Here is a 17544-nt window from a genome sequence, read left to right on the forward strand (position 1 = left end):
TATAAAGATACAAAGCTGTTTAAAATTCATAAATGAGTTAGAAAACCTTCATTGTCATTATCTGTGTGAGGAATTGAGTTCATTCTCCAGTAACCATAGAGAAAGAAAACCCTAGGCCCATGTGACTTTACTGTGACCGCTTTCCTATGGAGCCAGAAAAAGTCATAGGAAATTAACAACCTAAAAACAGTAATTTCAAAAAAAAAAAGTACAAACCTATAATACATATAACTGTATAGAAATATATATAGTTTAAATGAAATTTTCTCATCTGTACTGTCAATATTCCAAGAGCCAAAAATCACTTAACAAAAAAAAAGTCTAGCACAAGACATGAGAATCCCTTATTGGAATCATTGGTCAGGATTGTCCAAGAAAGACTTCCAAAGCATGGCTGTTGCTCTTGCTTGCCCCACAGTGGGAAAAGGCAAGTCCCTATTGCTAAAGACACCATGCACATCAGAAACAGGGTCCAGAGGCCCCTGGGCTGGAACAGACCCAAATGTCTCCTCCCTGAAGACTAGCTTTCATGGCACCAGAAGACACCATCCAATCTCCCAAAGGAAGGAAACAACCAACATTCAACACAGCCATGATGCCTAAGAACCAGAACAACAACCAGTGTACAGTGATATCCCTGGGTGTGGTGTACAGGCTCACATACTTTGGCAGTAACCAACAGTTCTTCTAATTGGACTAAATACCAACCCAACAAGAAGGAAACCATGCCTGGTACTGGAAACCTAGGCAACTACCCAGGGCTAATGAAGTCATGGATCTTGAAGAACCTACAATCACATCTATAAAATCAGCATAATCCCTAACTACATTCTAAATATTGGTCCTTACACATATAGAAAAGTGTAGCCCTTACCCTCATAAAGGAAATTTCTCTTCGCAATAGATGGAGACTGTTACAAAGCAGATGCTCTCTCAGGCTTCCCTCAGGGACTCAACCACTCAGCAGTGATGTCATCACTAGGTGCTAACTCTCAAAAAGGACCCTGCCACCCCAGATCATCCTCTTATTTGTTTTCTCTGTCTTCTAGTCTCCCTGACTAGCCTCTCTCTCTCTCTCTCTCTCTCTCTCTCTCTCTCTCTCTCTCTCTCTCTCTCTCTCATATCCCCACTCCAAGACAACCTTTCACTCTCCCCTTCCCCAATAAATCTACATGACATCTGTTGCCTGGTGTGATCTCTCTGCAGCACACCTTGGCTCTACCTTGCCAAGGTACTCTGCCACTAAATCCTATCAGAGACCATTACAGAAAAACTACAACCAAACAAAATGCAGAGTTGTGGGGCTGAGTCCCCATCAGATGCAGCTCTAAACCAACTCCCACACTCAGGGAACACTGTTGAGGGGGCCACAGAAACATTGTAAGAGCCAGAGGAACAGAGAGTTTTCTAGAAGCAATGTCAGCAGCTATACCGAAAATCTCACCAACATGACAGACTAAATGTGAGCTGAACAAGGGCAATAGACATGCTAATGGAGATATAGAAAAGCCCAAGAGGGTTCAACCCAAGAGAAAGAACTATAGGCAATTAAGGAATACAAAGAGCAGGAGAAACAGTCTCCCCCACAGAAGAGCAATCCAATGGAAAAATATATATACAGACTGAGGAGGTTGCATTTTTATATTTAGGACTACATATTGATATATATATATGCATATTTGTATGCAACAATAATTAATGAAAAAATGGCAATGAATTTGAAAGAGAGCAAGGAGGGGGTTGTGTGGGAAAATTTGGAGGGAAAGTAAGAAAGGAGAAATACTGTAATTATGTGATAATCTCAAAAACTGAAAACGGCAATTAAGAAGGGACACAATGTTGGTGGATACAGAGAGGGGAGAATGTGGGAAGAATTGAGGGGGTGAGTAAGATCAAAACATATGAAATTCTTAAAGAACTAATAACAATATATTTAGATTTTAAAATTAGTAAATATAAAATATTCTAAGTCTTAGGATTTATTTGTTGTAGCAGCAAATACAGAAAAAAAGAGAAATGCTGAAAATTGTTAATTAGCCTTCACTAGATGAGATCATCACAAAATAGAAGATCTGAACTCCCTTGCGCATTCTTGTAAGAACTGACATGCCATAAGCCACACAAAAGTCAATGTGTAGGATACCAGTTATAAACCAGTACCTGCAAACACAGCTCTACTCTTCAAAGACAACTACGTGAATTGTAATAAGGGCATCAGCAATCCAATCTAAACTATCAGGCCAGAAAATATAATGCAGAGTAGCCTTAGTCACACAATATTATATTCAATCTGTGGTCCACAGGATCAAGGGGATATAACTAGAGCTATTTCCTAAATAATAATGTGATTGATTATGGAGAAAAGACTTTGAAAATGGAGCCAAACTATTTACCTTACTAAAGCAATCCCAGCTTGCTGAACCTAGCCAAATGAGAAGTTGGAGTCACACAGGTGACTCCAATGGTCCTGACACCCACCTCTCTGCACCATTCTGTTTCCCACAAATTCAATCTGAGCTGCCTACAAGAACAATGCTGGGTTATTTTAAACTATGGGAGGATAAAGATAGTCTAACGGTATCTGGTTGTCTGAACATCAAGCTCATTACACAGTACCTATTCCACTCACATCACAAGTTCAAAAGTTTGAAACTGGTTGCACTCATCCAACTCACAATTCCAAAATGGTTCTATGTAAATATTCGAAAGGTTTGACATAAGGCCTTAAGGAAGTGAAAGCGCATCAATTATAGACATACCTTGCAAACTGTATCCACATCCCAAGGCACAATTGTCCGCAGATCAATGATTTCACAAGACACTCCAAGCTTTTCTTGAGCCATGGAAGCCACCTCTCGGATGACATGAACCTGAAAATGAGGGAAAATACACAGAGAATTATTAAAACAGTTCAGACCTGAAAGTCTAGGTGGGTATCAGGATCATTCATAATGCAGTTGGAGAAATGATGTGCCGGGAGAATTCAGAAATGTGTTTTAGGCATGTTGATCCCCATGTCACAAAAACAAGCAAGGAAAAATACCTAGATTATTAGTGAGAAAGAAATACTAGTAATAGGGGGTAAAAAAAAAAAAAATACTCATTCCAAAAGCTCAGGAGGCAAATAAAGACAGAGGCAGATGGCTAGGGAGCATACAGAGAGAGAACACCCACAGACCACCAACATTTATTAAAAAAAAAAAAAAAATGGCAGAAGAATTCTAAAAATAAACAAACAGCTAAAGAAACTGAAAAGGAGGTGGGGGGTGGGGGTGGGAGTCATATATCCCAAAAATTAAAGGCAAAAGGTTTTATAGACAAAGTATCCAGAGGCAAGTGCTGGGTTCAATAACTAGAACAGGAACTGGAGAGAAGGCTCAGTGGTTAAGAGCACTTGCTGCTCTTGCAGAAGATCTGGGATCAATCCTCAGCATCTTACATGATGGGTGACAACCAACTGGGGGGGAGGGGAGATGGGAGAGGAAAGAGGAAAAAAAAGGAAGGAAGGAAGGAAGGAAGGAAGGAAGGAAGGAAGGAAGGAAGGAAGGAAAGAAGGAGATAGGTTTGGAAGTAAAGAATAAGAACATTGTTACAGCTAAGGCAAATCAGATAAAACTATCACTAGGAAATATACATAATTCGGTCACTGGGTTCACATGGCAGCAGTGCACTCATGAGAGGGAGCAAAAGATAGGGTGAGAGTGATATCAATGCAGCAAGAAACAGAGATATGCAATATGGGCTGCAAAGGTGGCCTGAATAAACACAGCTGTGTATGCCCATCTAATATCTCAGTATGACTGAACAGGCACCTCACCTACACCCAAAAAGCATTACTGGAAACTTCCAGTCACAAAATGAGTAAAGTCCAAGGAATGAATGTGCAATACAGTGACTAAGCTATTATGATTGTGCTGTTTATGAACTGGGCACGGTGGTAAGAGCCTGTAATCCCAGCACTCAGGAAGTACAGGCAGGAGGATCAGAAGTTCAATATCATCATTAGCTGCATAGCAAGGTCAAGGCTTTATGTGAACAACACTAAGATTCTGTTTAAAGACAGTCATGGCTTCTCAAAGTGCACGGGATACGTGATGGATGAGTACTCAGGCCTCAGTAAGACATTGTGCCCTCTCTAAGGCTCAGGGGCAATGTAGAAGAGGGGGCATAAAAAGCTAGAAGATGGAGAAAAGGGCTGTTAAAAATGCCACCTTCTAGGCAAGACACGTCCACTGAAACCAAGAACTTAGAATAGCTGTGGATTACTGTCCTTAGTCTCTACAAGAATGGCCCTATCAAGAGGAAGAGTTTAGGGGACCCCCACATCTCACAGTGGGACTATTTTCTATTGATAGATTTGTGGAGAGGAGGAATCTATGGATTTGTGGGGAGAAATCTCTGCCTTCAGACAGGTGACCCCACCATGCTCCAATGGATAGGTCTGATCCACTGCTCACAAGGATGTCCCTGTGGTTAAACTAAATGGGTCACAAAACAAAACCAAAAGTCTTAATTCTAGGAATGAGACTGAGGGGCATAAAGTGTGGGGAGGGAGACAATCAATAAGGATGAAAAAGAGACGAGAGAGGGTTAGGGAATGAGAGTAATCAGAAAGCATTATATACATGTATGAAATTGTCAATACAGAAAATTAATCAAAAATAAAAATAAAACCCTCCTTTAAAAATAAGTTGGATCATTTCTTTTAAATTTGCTCAAGTAGATCATATGTCTTAGTTGGCATGCCCGCGCTAGCGCGCGCGCACACACACACACACACACACACACACACACACACACAGCAGCAGCAGCAGCAGCAGCAGCAGCAGCAAGGAACTATTAATTAACTTGATTGGCTCATAATTTGACAGTATACACACATGTGAAACCATCATGCTGTCCACCTTGAATCACTGTCATCTGTCAGTGACACCTTAATAAAGGTGGAGGTGAGGGTGGGCATCATCACCACAGAGACTCCATCTGACAGACATACAGGACACACCAGAATTATATACAATAGCTCCCCAGCACAGTATGGCCTCAGCAGGTGGTCAGCAGTACTGACCTGAGTGCCCCAGGCAACCAGAGTCACATCACTGCCCTCCTGGATGACTTCAGCCTGAGACAGGGGGATCTTGTAAGGTTCTACTGGGACCTGTTCCACTAAATACACAATGAGAGAGAAAAATGAAAGTTAACTGATGTTCCTCGAATGACAGGTTTGTCTAAAAGATTGTAAGAATCACCCCACGACAGAATCTCATTATTGAAAACTTCGTGTAAAACATGAATTTTATTATACAGCTCCGTGACATCACTACCGATAAACACATGCAAGATATGAAATATATTATCTATCCTGAAAGACTGCAGTTGGAATCGGAATGTATCTTAATGACAGAAAATGAATAAATATATTATTATTATTATTATTATTATTATTATTATTATTATTATTATTATTAGGTTCCTTTCAAGACAAGGTTTCTCTGTGTAAGAACTCACTCTGTAGACCAAGCTGGCCTCAAACTCACAGAGATCCTCCTGCCTCTGCCTCCTGGATGCTGGCTGGGATTAAAGGTGTGAGTCACCACCCCCCAGCTGAAACTGAATAAATCTTAGTGATACATGTTTTAGTCCAACTTAACTCACAGTATTGGCTAAGTATAAGAATTTAGCCCACATTGGTAAGATGATGGCAAAGGGAAATGGACTGTGGTGGATGGGATTCCCTGTATTTTGTAATTTTTGCAATGAATTTAAAACTGATAGTCTTAAAATGCTTACAAATGTGGGTTCAGTGTAATGGTACAGCATGTGAAAGTTCTTACAGCACAAGTTCAGTGACCTGAGTTCAATTCCCATAACCCACATAAAAAAATGGAGGAAAAAAAGCACCTGGATAATGTTGTCCTCTGACCTCTGCTCACATACTGTGTTATGCACACAGAGAATAATTTAAAAGTTGATTTTAAAAGAAGCTTAAAAATTATTAACAAATCTGCCAAAACCCTTTTTGAGAGCTGTAAGTTCTCAGACCAGTTTTCTTTCAAGCAGGAAATTTATGAGCATTTGAAACATGGGGAGAAAGCACATAGTAGGATTAAACTTTCTCTGTTTCATTTCTGTACCATGCATTGATGAACAATATTACCCATAAGCGACCAACACCCTACAGACCTCACAAGGATTAACCAAATCAGTTTCACCAGGCCAAAGAGAAAAGACTAATCCACTGATATCCCAAGGGAAACAATTCTATGATTTTCCGATGCAATCAAGCACAGGAAATTGTCAAATTCAAATGAAATCAAGTAGGTATTTGACAAATCCGCCCAGCTTAGCTCTGAGGTTCTTCTGTGAGATCAGGAGTGTGGTAGGAGTGCTAGGGAAAACTGCTGCTCTTTTTTCTCACCCCTCGCCATGTGTTACATTAAACTGATCTGTGTACTTCTGCTCTGCATTCAAAGAGCAAAAAGGAGAAAATGAAATATAACCTTGCATCTGTTCTCCGGTCTCAGAAACTGCACTGCCCAGAAGTCATCAATGCTAACAATACGCTGGGTGTCTCCAATACACAGCACCCATTTTTCCCCCTAGATGCTCTTTCTGCATTTGATTCTCTTCCCCTTTTTTAGGAGGCAGACTCTTAAGTTACACAAGCTTTCATCCCAGCTTCCCGTGCAGCTATATCATAAAAAGCTCTGCTGATCTGCAGATTCTAATTTGGAAGCTGAAGAAACGAAGGAAAAGCAAGTGTTCAGAGTAATTCTGAAGTCTTTCCTGCAGGCTCAGTTGAGACCAATGCAGAGCAGCAGCACATAAGGAGGATGGCAAATGCACCTGTGCAAAAAACACTGTTAAGAATGCCTACTGGACACACAGCCTTTATCATGGCTACCAACCATTTCAAAGAACAAGGTGCCACTCAAAAGTCCTTCAATAGATGTTTTCTACTTGTATTATGCAAATTGACATCATCTGTTCAAAAACTCAATACTCTTGACTTAGGATAGTTACTATCTGTTCCTTTACTAAAGATACCAGCTACAACTGTACACAACCCATTCAGAGATTAATTCTAGTTTACTCACTGATAGTCTAAACCCATATTGGATGGATGAATAAATAGATAGATGGACAGATAGATGGGTGGACAGACAGTTGGATGGATGAATGGACAGACAGATGGGCAGACACAGGGGCATACTTCACTAAGGTACTACATTCTACTTACTGGGCAGTTAACCTACATAACCATGAAGGTCAAGACCACACTGAGGACACCTGGCCAAAGATAGCACCCTGGTCCTCTGCCATTGCTCCATGCTCTAGCAGCAAGATCACAGGCCGGCAGAAAAGGCATGGAGCCAGCACACATTCCATTCTGCTTGTGAGTCAGTGACCAATATGCAAGAACCCTGTCTTCCAGCCTTGTAAATCAATTGTCAGCTGGTGAATAGCAAATCCCTGGAATAAGGACTCTGAGGCTGGCACACTTACATGAATGGGTTGGAATCTTGGCACATCTTTCATTGAAAAATTGCCAGCAGTGACTGCCTTGTTTTAAATACATTACCCAGAATAACAAGGCCTCATTATTTTAGCAATTAAGGAACAGCATGGCAAACAATGCTTTATATTCTCTCTCTCTCTGTCTCTCTCTGTCTCTCTCTCTCTTTCTCTCTCTCTCTTTTCCTCTGCTCTCCTCTCCATTCCATCATACAGAGAATTTGATTCAGAGAAAGGCATATTTACACCAAATTGGTACAGTGGACCCTCTGTAGAAAGCAAGTGAAGTCCTGAGTGAATATCAAGGACCAATACCTCAGCCACCTGAGGAAGGTTTTATTTGGGGTATTGTGCTTATGCAACTCACTTCAAAATAGTATGTACAATTAAGAAATACAGATTAATAGTTTGTCATCTATAATAGTCAAACTTTAGTGATATTAGATATGTTTTCAAGGTCATACACAGATATATTTAGATACATAGAAAGATAGATAGATAGATGATAGTCTTCAAACACTTCAAAGACCTACAAAATCTGGTATTTAAAATGTTTTAATAACATAATGTTTTTCATGACTGTGAGTCATGATACTACCTCCTATAGTACCAATTTACTTCAAAAGAAGATAATGGGCATCAAAGAACCTCCATTTGGAGTTTGTTTTCTTTATGGCACACTAGCCATTAGAGAAAAAAAAAATGCCCTTGTCTAAATTGCTGACAATGTACTAATCAAAGTGAACCAGCAGGTTGCAAAGAAAGTGACTGCCAATTCTTGCCAAGACACAATAGGATAGTCCTTTAAAATTCCCTGCTTCACAAAAACATCTGTCAAATATACTGGGCCTGTAGGCCAAAGATGGATGCCCCAACAATACAGAAGAACTTAAGAGTGACTGTCCAGGCAACCAGATACCCCTGTCGTTAGGTAACATTTAAGGTCTTTGATGGAGTTGAAGACTATATAGTCATAGTTAAAGTTTTCCTCAGTCATGATAGAAGATAAGTTAGGTATAAAACTTTAGAGTCACAAGGATAAAATAGGAGAATATTTCCCTAATTTTGCCAAACACAAATGAACTAGATATTGTAACCCTAATTCTTACTTGATAACTGTTTTTGTTATATATAATTTTACTATGTTAAAGGGAGAAGTGTGGAATATTCTTATACACTGTGTGATGTATGTCACTGTGATTGCTTTAATAAAGAGCCTCACTGGCCAATAGCTGAATAAAATAAGGTTAGGCAAGAAATCCAAACTGAGACTGCTAGAAATAAGAACAGCAGAGTCTGGAGTCACCAAAAGATGCAGAGAGAAACAAGTTGGGCATGAGAAAGTACCAAGCCATGTGGCAAAGCATATAGAAATATGGATTAATTTAAATGTAAGAGCTCTTTGTCGAGCATTTATAATTAATATTAAGCCTCTGAGTGGTTACTTGGGAGTGACTTGTGGGACAGACTTCCCCAGGTAAGGCTTAGAGGGAAGGTCCGAGTGTAAATTCTGATGTATATACATAAAATGGCTACTGGCTTTATACTTTCTACAACCTCCCCTTCTCCAGTGTTTTACAGCCTGAAAATTACTCCCTTATGCAGACTAATCCTATTGAGATTAGCCAAACTTGACTCCTTATTCAGCTATACATAAGAACCCAATCTCTCTGTTCATCTGTATTTAATAACCCCATTTCCCTGTTCCATTGTATATAATAAATACACTGAGTTTCAAGGTGCTGCAGTTTCTCTAAGAACTCAAACCTTCCGATCCCAGATTTTCTGTATATTGTGTCTGTGTGTAAGATCTTTCTTCATGACCTGACCACCCCAGTCATGTCAGTCCCTGGAGACATAATGAAAGCAGCAGAGCTCTTCAAAGTTCTTTTCAGATGGGCATCAGTTAGTTTAATCTTAAGCACGTGAAAGTAAGGATGCAACTTGGTTCATTTATCAACAAACCAAGCCAAAAGACTCAGTGAAAATTACAGGTACTTTGTAGTTACAGTAATTTAAATGATAACACATTCCAGGAGAAGGTCATTTCAAATAAGCAAGTGTACATGCTACCCTGTAGCTATGTGCTTTCTGAAAAGGGGCAAGCAAAGGGAGTTGTAACACTGGCATCAGGAAATAAGATTATCATGTATGCACAGATCATGGAAAGCAACTAAATCTACTCCCCTCTCCTTCATGATGACTACATTCCCACCCAAACGAGCACTGCATAGAGAGATTAGCACTGGATACACAATGAGAAGGTAAGAAGTCATTATAAAGTCAAGCAGGGAACATAAAAATCATTAGGTAGGACAGGTTTTACAAAAGTATATTGTAAACTTTACATCTCCACACTTGCTTGCACATGAGAAAACATTTGCATGCACAACACATGCCCACTTATAGATTCATGACATGAATAAGTTTATTTTATTTCCAAATAGCTCCATTTCATTTCCCATACTAATTATCCCCCAATTTTCTTTCTAATAAGCCACCTTTGATGGGAGATGTCATTCTGTATATGTTTCTCATACTGGTTAATGAATAAAGCACCATTGGCCAATAGGAAAGCTAGATAGGCGGGACTAGGAGACAAGGAGGAAAGAGGAAGTAGTGGGAGGGGAAATATGGAGAGTCTAGAGAAATCAGGATCACCAGCCGCCTCTCTCTGGTAAGACCACATAGAAATGGGTTAATACTTAACACAGAGCTAGCCGATAAGAAACTAGTACCTGGCCAACAGAATTATATCTAATACAGAGTCTCAGTGTGTTATTTGGGGCTGGCGCGGCAGCGGGACAAGACCAGCAGCGGGCAGAAAAACCATACTCTTTACACACCTTAAACAGAGTTTTACAAGAAATAAAATGTATAAATAATATATACTCTATGCACAATATAGTCAGTTAACAATGACCAAGCATCCAATATATCCAGGCCTCAAGTAAAATGTTTGATTAAATAAATAAATAAATAAATAAATAAATAAATAAATAAATAAATAAATAAGCAAGCCACTCACGCTATTGAAAAATACAACCTCACATAAAGATGAAAGTTACTATTAGCCAAGAAATGAGAACATGATATTGACAGCATTTCACCAAGCACTCTGGAACTTAAGAAGGAAACAACAGCCTGCTTACAGAAATCAAGGAGGTCTCACCAAGTATGGCACAATGGAGGGAAGTCTTGGAGACAGAGACACTTGACATGAGAGACAATAAAGAAGGGTTCTGTGAGGAAACAAAACACATGGAAGTGTGAAGCCAAGTATGCACTTAAACAGACATCTAAGAAAATAGACTTCCAGTACTTTAGATGAGGGGTGCTTTAGATGAGGCCCATAGGAAGTAGTACTATTAGGAGGTGTGGCTTTGTTAGAGGATGGGTGATTTGAAATGTGGGGCCTGACTCAAGAGGCTTCAGAGGAGAAGAATATTTGTATGTGATCTACTTTTTCATTTTGATTTTCTTATCATTGAAATGTCACTGAAGAACCTGTTGTTTCTAACTCAATGGTAATATTACTTTGGAATAAAAAGTCTACACCTTTTTCAACTTAAATTCGCCTGTTTAATGTTTTCCGTGATTCTTGAAGTTTTTCCATGCAATCACCAGTATGATACATTATTAAGTTAGCAAAAGTGATAGCAAGTCAATTGTACTGACAATTGTTCCCTCTTCTGTAAAACACTTGAATTTCTTTGGGTATTCAAATGAAACATGTATCTTAAGAGTCAAAGCTACTATCCACAAATGAGAGAAAACATGTGAGGTGAGGTCTGTAGTTCTGAGCCAGGGTTTCTCACATAGAAAGGCTGTTCCCAGTTCCATCCATTTACCTGCAAATTTCATTTTTCTTAACATTGAATAATATTCCATTGTGTAACTGTACCACATGGAGGTCAAACAATTAGCAAGGCTTCATGGGAGGGGGCTTTCAAGGGAGGGAAGAACATAACAATATATAGGGGAGGGTGAATAGTGGAACAGAAAGGGTTAAATGGGGTAGGATTTGGAAGAGAAAATGAAAAACAACGGAGAGATTATAAACACTAAAGACTTTCTAAAAGACATGGAAAACTACTACAGAGGCTTCCTAAAAACATAAACATTTTCCTATATAAAAACAGTTTAGCAGGGCATTTGTGGCACATGCCTTTAACCCCAGCACTCAGGAGGCAGAGGCAGACTGATCTTTGTGACTTCAAGGACAGCCTGGACTACAAAGCTAGTTCCAGGACAAGCTCCAAAGCAAGACAGAGAAACCCTACCTTGAAAAACAACAACAAACAAACAAACAAAAAACAGCTTAAATGTAGCTACACTTTACTGGGACAACTATCTTCCTACTAGATACCACAAATTAACTGTGCAGGCTGGTTTTTTTGTGTGTCAACTTGACACAACGTAGAATCATCAGAGAGGAAGGAGCTTCAGTTGAGAAAATGCCTCCATGAGACCCAGCTGTAGGCATTTTCTCAATTAGTGATCAATGGGGAGAGCCCAGTCTATGGTGGGTGGTGTAATCCCTAGGCTCTAGGTCCTTGGTTATATAAGAAAGCTGACTGAGAAAGCTAGGGGAAGCAAGCCAGTAAGCAGAACCTCTTCATGGCCTCTGCATCAGCTCCTGCCTCCAGGTTCCAGCTCTGCTTGAGACCCTGTCCTGACTTCTTTCAGTAATGAGCAGCAATGTGGAAATATGGGTCAAAAAAATGCTTTCGTCCCCAACTTGCTTTTGGATCATGGTGTTTTGTTGCAGCAATAGAAACCCTTAGACACTAACCGATAAAAACCCAATGTCAGGAATGAGTTACTTCTATCAGACCTAACTGGCTGACAAATCTGATCGAAGGACAAATTATTGCCACTGCTCTTATTGTACTGGCTGGTTCTGTGTGTCAACTTGACACAAGCTAGAGTCATCAGAGGAAGGAGACTCAGTTGAGGAAATATCTCAATGAGATCCAGCTATAGGCATTTTCTCAATTAGTGATCAATGGGAGAGGATCCAGCCCGTGGTAGGTAGTGCCATCCCTGGGCTGCTGGCCGCGGGTTCTAAAGAAGGTGGGCTGAGCAAGCCATGGGAAGCCAGGCAGTAAGCAGCTCCCCTCCATGGCCTCTGCATCAATTCCTGCTTCCTGGATCTGCCCTGTGTGAGTTCCTGTCCTGACTGCCTTCAGTGATGGAACAGCGATGAAGTGTAAGCCTAATAAACCCTATCTACCCCTACTTGCTATTTCAGCACAGCAATAGAAACCCTAAGACAGTCACCCTCCAGAACTGATGGCAAGACTCTATTGTTGAAGACATCACATTTTAGTCAAAGATCAGAGAGAGATCAAGCAGGTACTGACCTGGAAGCTTAATCCTTCTGGCTAGCATTCACAGGGAAAGTGCTATGCAAGCCACTAGAGGAATGGTGTAAAACTCAGCCTTATTCAGTTGTAAACCCCGTGATCTAAACAACAAGCCTCGCAAGACACGCTGTCTGGTACAATGGCAGCACACACAGCATGGGAGAAAACAACCGTATTAAATTTAATTAGCTGTAAAGCCTGTTCACAAGATGGAACCCATACGTGGCAGTTATCAGGGCTAGATAAGTCACTGACCGTGGAGGAGAATCTACTATTACTCTGCTAACTCGGCACAGTACTGAGCCATCTCCTAATGAAGTCTCATTTAAGCCATGGATTAGTGCATCTCTCAAACCTCATCAAAGAAGCTTCTTTTTGCAATCAATGGTGATTAAAGCAGAGATTCGCAACCAATCAAGGTTCAGAAAAAAAGAGAATTCAAAGTACTCAGGCCTAAATATACATCTATATCACACTACCCTCCTCAAAAAGGCTCAGGGGTTGAAAGACTAAGAGCCAGAGGTGACAGATATGGAAACAGTGTTTCCTAGACACAAGGGGCAGACACAAGCAATGGTTGTGACAGCATGCACAAGACCTGTGCAAGCTCAAATCAGACAAAATTCCAACACGTTGGGGAGAGATGGGCATGCAGTCCCATCCAAGCTACAGATGTATTGATAATTTGTAGATGCTGAAGAAGAGACAGCTTTCTTTAAGGGCATGGCCCCAGCAGGACTCACATGCTCCAGTGGGTGGCCACACACCTAACAATGTAAAGGCTAGATGGTTTATTTAAAAAAAAAAAAAAAAAAAAAAAAAAAAAGGACAGGACAGGACACAGGTTGAGTGAGTAAAGTTGGAGGTGGATGGGGACAAGGTTGGAGGAGGGGATAAATATAATCAAAATACAGTGTATGAAATTCTCAAAGAGATAATGAATATTTAAATCTCAATTTTATTTTCAAATGGATTTTCTATAACAAGGAACAATAAATATGTGAACTTTGACAATGGAAATTGGCAAAGAAAATAATTAAACACAAAATTACAATCACTACACAGCAATAGAGAGCTAGGGAAAGGAGAAAAAAAATCTCTTAACATAAGAATTGAGGTACAAAAGAATTTATGTTAACTGTCAATTTAAAATGGATCACTGGTTTGTAAACTGGTAAGAAAAAAGCACCAGTAAATTGATGCATCCTTTTAGAATTTTTATTTTAAGTAATTTTCTTATTATTGAAAATAATTAGGGCTAGAGAGATGGCTCAATGACTAAGAGCTCTTAATGCTCTTGCAAAGGGTCTGGTTTTGGATCCCAGGCAGCTACTAACTGCCAGTTCCAAAAGATCCTCACCTGGCTTCTGCAGGTACTTGGTACACATAAACTCATACAGGCTCACCCACATAAAAAGGCAGGCAGGCAGAGAGGGAAGGAAATAAGAAGGAAAATTAGACAGTTTTATTGTCTACCACCTTGATACATACATAAAAACAAAACACAAGCATAAGAAGTTGTTATCCCTAAAACTCTTCCACACTTACAACACAGCTCTTGTCAATTACTCATGTAGTTACAGTCATGGGTATCCATGTTTCTCCAGAAAATACTAGTTTCTGCATTAGCGATTCATCACTTTTAAAAAGAGAGCCATAAAAAAAGAATTAAATGGTTGCCCCTAGAGACTCAGGTTACCTCAGTCATGAGGTACAACTGGGTAGACTCTTGCTTCTGAAGGTTGGTAAATCATTCATTTCTGGCACCTTTCCACATGCCCCGAACCATTTTGACCTCATTGTAAAGTGGAGGTTTTTGCTGTTTCTAGAATTTTTATTTGTCCTGTTGATTAGGTCTTTAGAAAGTCTTACTGTGTATCCCTGCCTGCCCTTGAACTCACAGCAATCCTCATTCCTCAGTTCCCCAAATGTCAGGAGTACAGGTATGTGCCACCACATCCAGCTTTCTGGAACTTTCTCAACCGTGAGTATCTATTCAGTAGGAAACCGGTATTGGTTTTTATATTTGTCCATGAGAGGCAACAGCAACTACTGGCCGCTGGGGGGCGGGGGGGGGAAATGACAGCAAGATGCTATTCACTTCAAGCTCCATGCACTACCATGGTACAACCAATAAATACATAGGATTAAAGAAGTGAGATTCTACTTTAAAAACACTTTTTATTATTTCTATTAGTGAATTAATTCTCTCAATGAACTAACAGAAGTATAGTTTAAAGAAAAACTATTTGTAAAATATTTATAGCTTGCCCTTTAATACTTGCATCTACAGACTATAAATTTATAGATTTTTTTTTGTACAGAGACTTTTAATAGATAAATTCCTTCTCCCACATATAAACATGTTTCTTACAACACTGTTCATAACAGCCAGAATTCAGAAGCAATTCAATGTTTCATTAGCAGGAGACAGGTAAGGGTATGGTATATATTTTATGAAGTAAAAATCACTGACACCTATGTTAACTGACAGAAATATATTCAAATATGTGGCAAGTAGGAAAAGTTATTTGATGGATGTGTGGCTCCAGAGGCCCCACCCATAAATGAGGAGTTATTGACAGTTGATGGGTTCTGGGCAAAGTTTTCCTTAAGGGTGTGGCCCCAGCTACGTCCACCAAACTACAGTGCACAGCCCCACACCCAGGAATATATAAGCATCACAAATTGGACCTGATAGGCTTTTTTGTTTTCCTTTTTTTTTTTTTAATTAATGTGTTTTTTACATTCCAATCCCAGTTGTCCCTCCTTCCTTTCCTCCCACTCACTCCACTTCCCCCTTCTCCCTCTCCACCCCACACCCCTTTGTCTAGGCTGGGTATAGTACCTCTCCATATAGAATGTCGATTTGTACTTCAGTGTTAGGCCTTAGACCCACTGCCATTCACACCATTGTCACTGATAGGCTTTTAAGAGGGTGGGGGAATCACAATTGGGAGGGTGGGTAGGAGTGGGTTAGAATATGATCAAAATACAATGAATGACATTTTCAAAGAATTAATAGAAATCTATTTTAAAGAAAAGCTATTTGTAAAATATTACTCAATAGTATCAAGATTATATATATATATATATATATATATATATATATATATATATATATATAAATTTTGGTAAATTTATAGAAGAGATTTTGCAGAGCAAGTTAGAGGAAAATACTTACACGTTTTTATGTTTTATACGTAAGCAAGTATGCTCCTCCTAGTCACCTATGAAGATAAATATAAATACACAGAACCAGAACCAGAGCTAGGGAATGCAGTTGGGAGTGGAGGAAGAGAAAGGGGAACTTCTGCTATTTTTAGTCTGTGCATAAACTATATATGTCTATGGAGCTGAAATGGATGAACTTGTTACAAAAGGCCATGACTCATGATCCTAAATTTCATACAGAAACAAAAATGCATCACTCCATCACATGGCTTAAGCTTAGTCACTAAGACTATAACTAACTTAAGGTTTGAAAGATACATGTGTTCAATGTTCAAATAAATCTGGAAAGTAAGCAGGAAAATTCTACTGGGTCCAAGGCCATGAATGATAAAGTTTATCAATCACAGAAAACATGTCAACAAATTCAAAGATAGCTTTGCACTTGTTTGACTCTCCTTCCTACTCAATGTGTAATTAAGGCATGTTCTGCAGTAATTAAATTACAATCTTTTAATGGCAGTCTCACTTGTTTTAGATGTTCAACACAAGTTCTCCTACATGCCTAAGGCAGAAACAGAAATCTATATGAATAATTCATAAGAGAACAGAGACTTATAAAGATCATTAACTTGGGATCAAATAAATGAGTACTTCACTGTCGAGAAACATATGCTTCCTAAGTAATACAGAGACATAAACTGAAATGATGTAGTATAGACAATACATATATAGAATAAAATTATATCTACCAAGTTCTTTTTAGAGATAACAGGTAACTTTTTTAGATGACTGAAATTTTAGCTTCCCAAAGGAAACCTATGCCTAGAATTCTTAAAATGCATTATTTCAGGGATTATATAAATAATATTTCATATTTAGAGAAATCTCTCTTTCTTAACAATGCCATACAAGTCAGTTTCCAAAACCAAAACTGATAAAGTGAAATAAGCCCAGGGCATGAGCCTTCAAAGAATGACAGTGGATTCATACAGTGAATATTCACTTAAGGTAATACTTATGCAACAAAACTGTATATGGCCCAGATTTTCAGGTGCTTTTTTTCTTCATAACCAACATACATTTCCTAATTAACTCATTAACAGTCAGGTTAATAGCCAAAATTAGAGGGGCAATGTATTAATAATATTTAAAAGTCATTAACTTGCTGAAGACAGAGGAAGTAGCATTCTTTCCTACATAGAAACAATTATTACAATAATAACAAATGTACTCAGTAATGATAATGATGAACAATAACTATTCATACAACTTAAGGGCAACGTTCATTCTCTAAATAATGCCCTAATATTCTCCACAAATGTGCAGCATTATCACAATTGTTATAATAATAAACAGTGAATGACTATTCACACAATAGATGTTACCCAGCAATACAGAAGAACTAGACACAGGCAATAACATGGATGAATCTCTGTAACACTAGGTTGTTCAAAAGGAGACAAACTCGGAGAATATATGTGAAACT

General features: G+C 39.1%; 1 protein-coding gene across 2 annotated transcripts in view; it reads right to left on the reverse strand.

Annotated features, from left to right (window-relative positions):
- The window catches only part of Bckdhb (branched chain keto acid dehydrogenase E1 subunit beta), a 183399-nt gene that overhangs the window by 116960 nt on the left and 48895 nt on the right, over positions 1-17544 (reverse strand). For both annotated transcript variants that reach the window (XM_051207850.1, XM_051207853.1), the window contains exons 7-8: positions 5069-5166; positions 2760-2870 (exon numbers count right to left, since the gene is read on the reverse strand). In XM_051207850.1, the coding sequence (XP_051063807.1) occupies positions 2760-2870; positions 5069-5166 (209 nt within the window). The remainder of the gene's footprint in view (positions 1-2759; positions 2871-5068; positions 5167-17544) is intronic.

Source organism: Phodopus roborovskii, unplaced genomic scaffold (assembly GCF_943737965.1).
Source record: "Phodopus roborovskii unplaced genomic scaffold, PHOROB, whole genome shotgun sequence".
In the NCBI taxonomy this organism is placed as follows: Eukaryota; Metazoa; Chordata; class Mammalia; order Rodentia; family Cricetidae; genus Phodopus; species Phodopus roborovskii.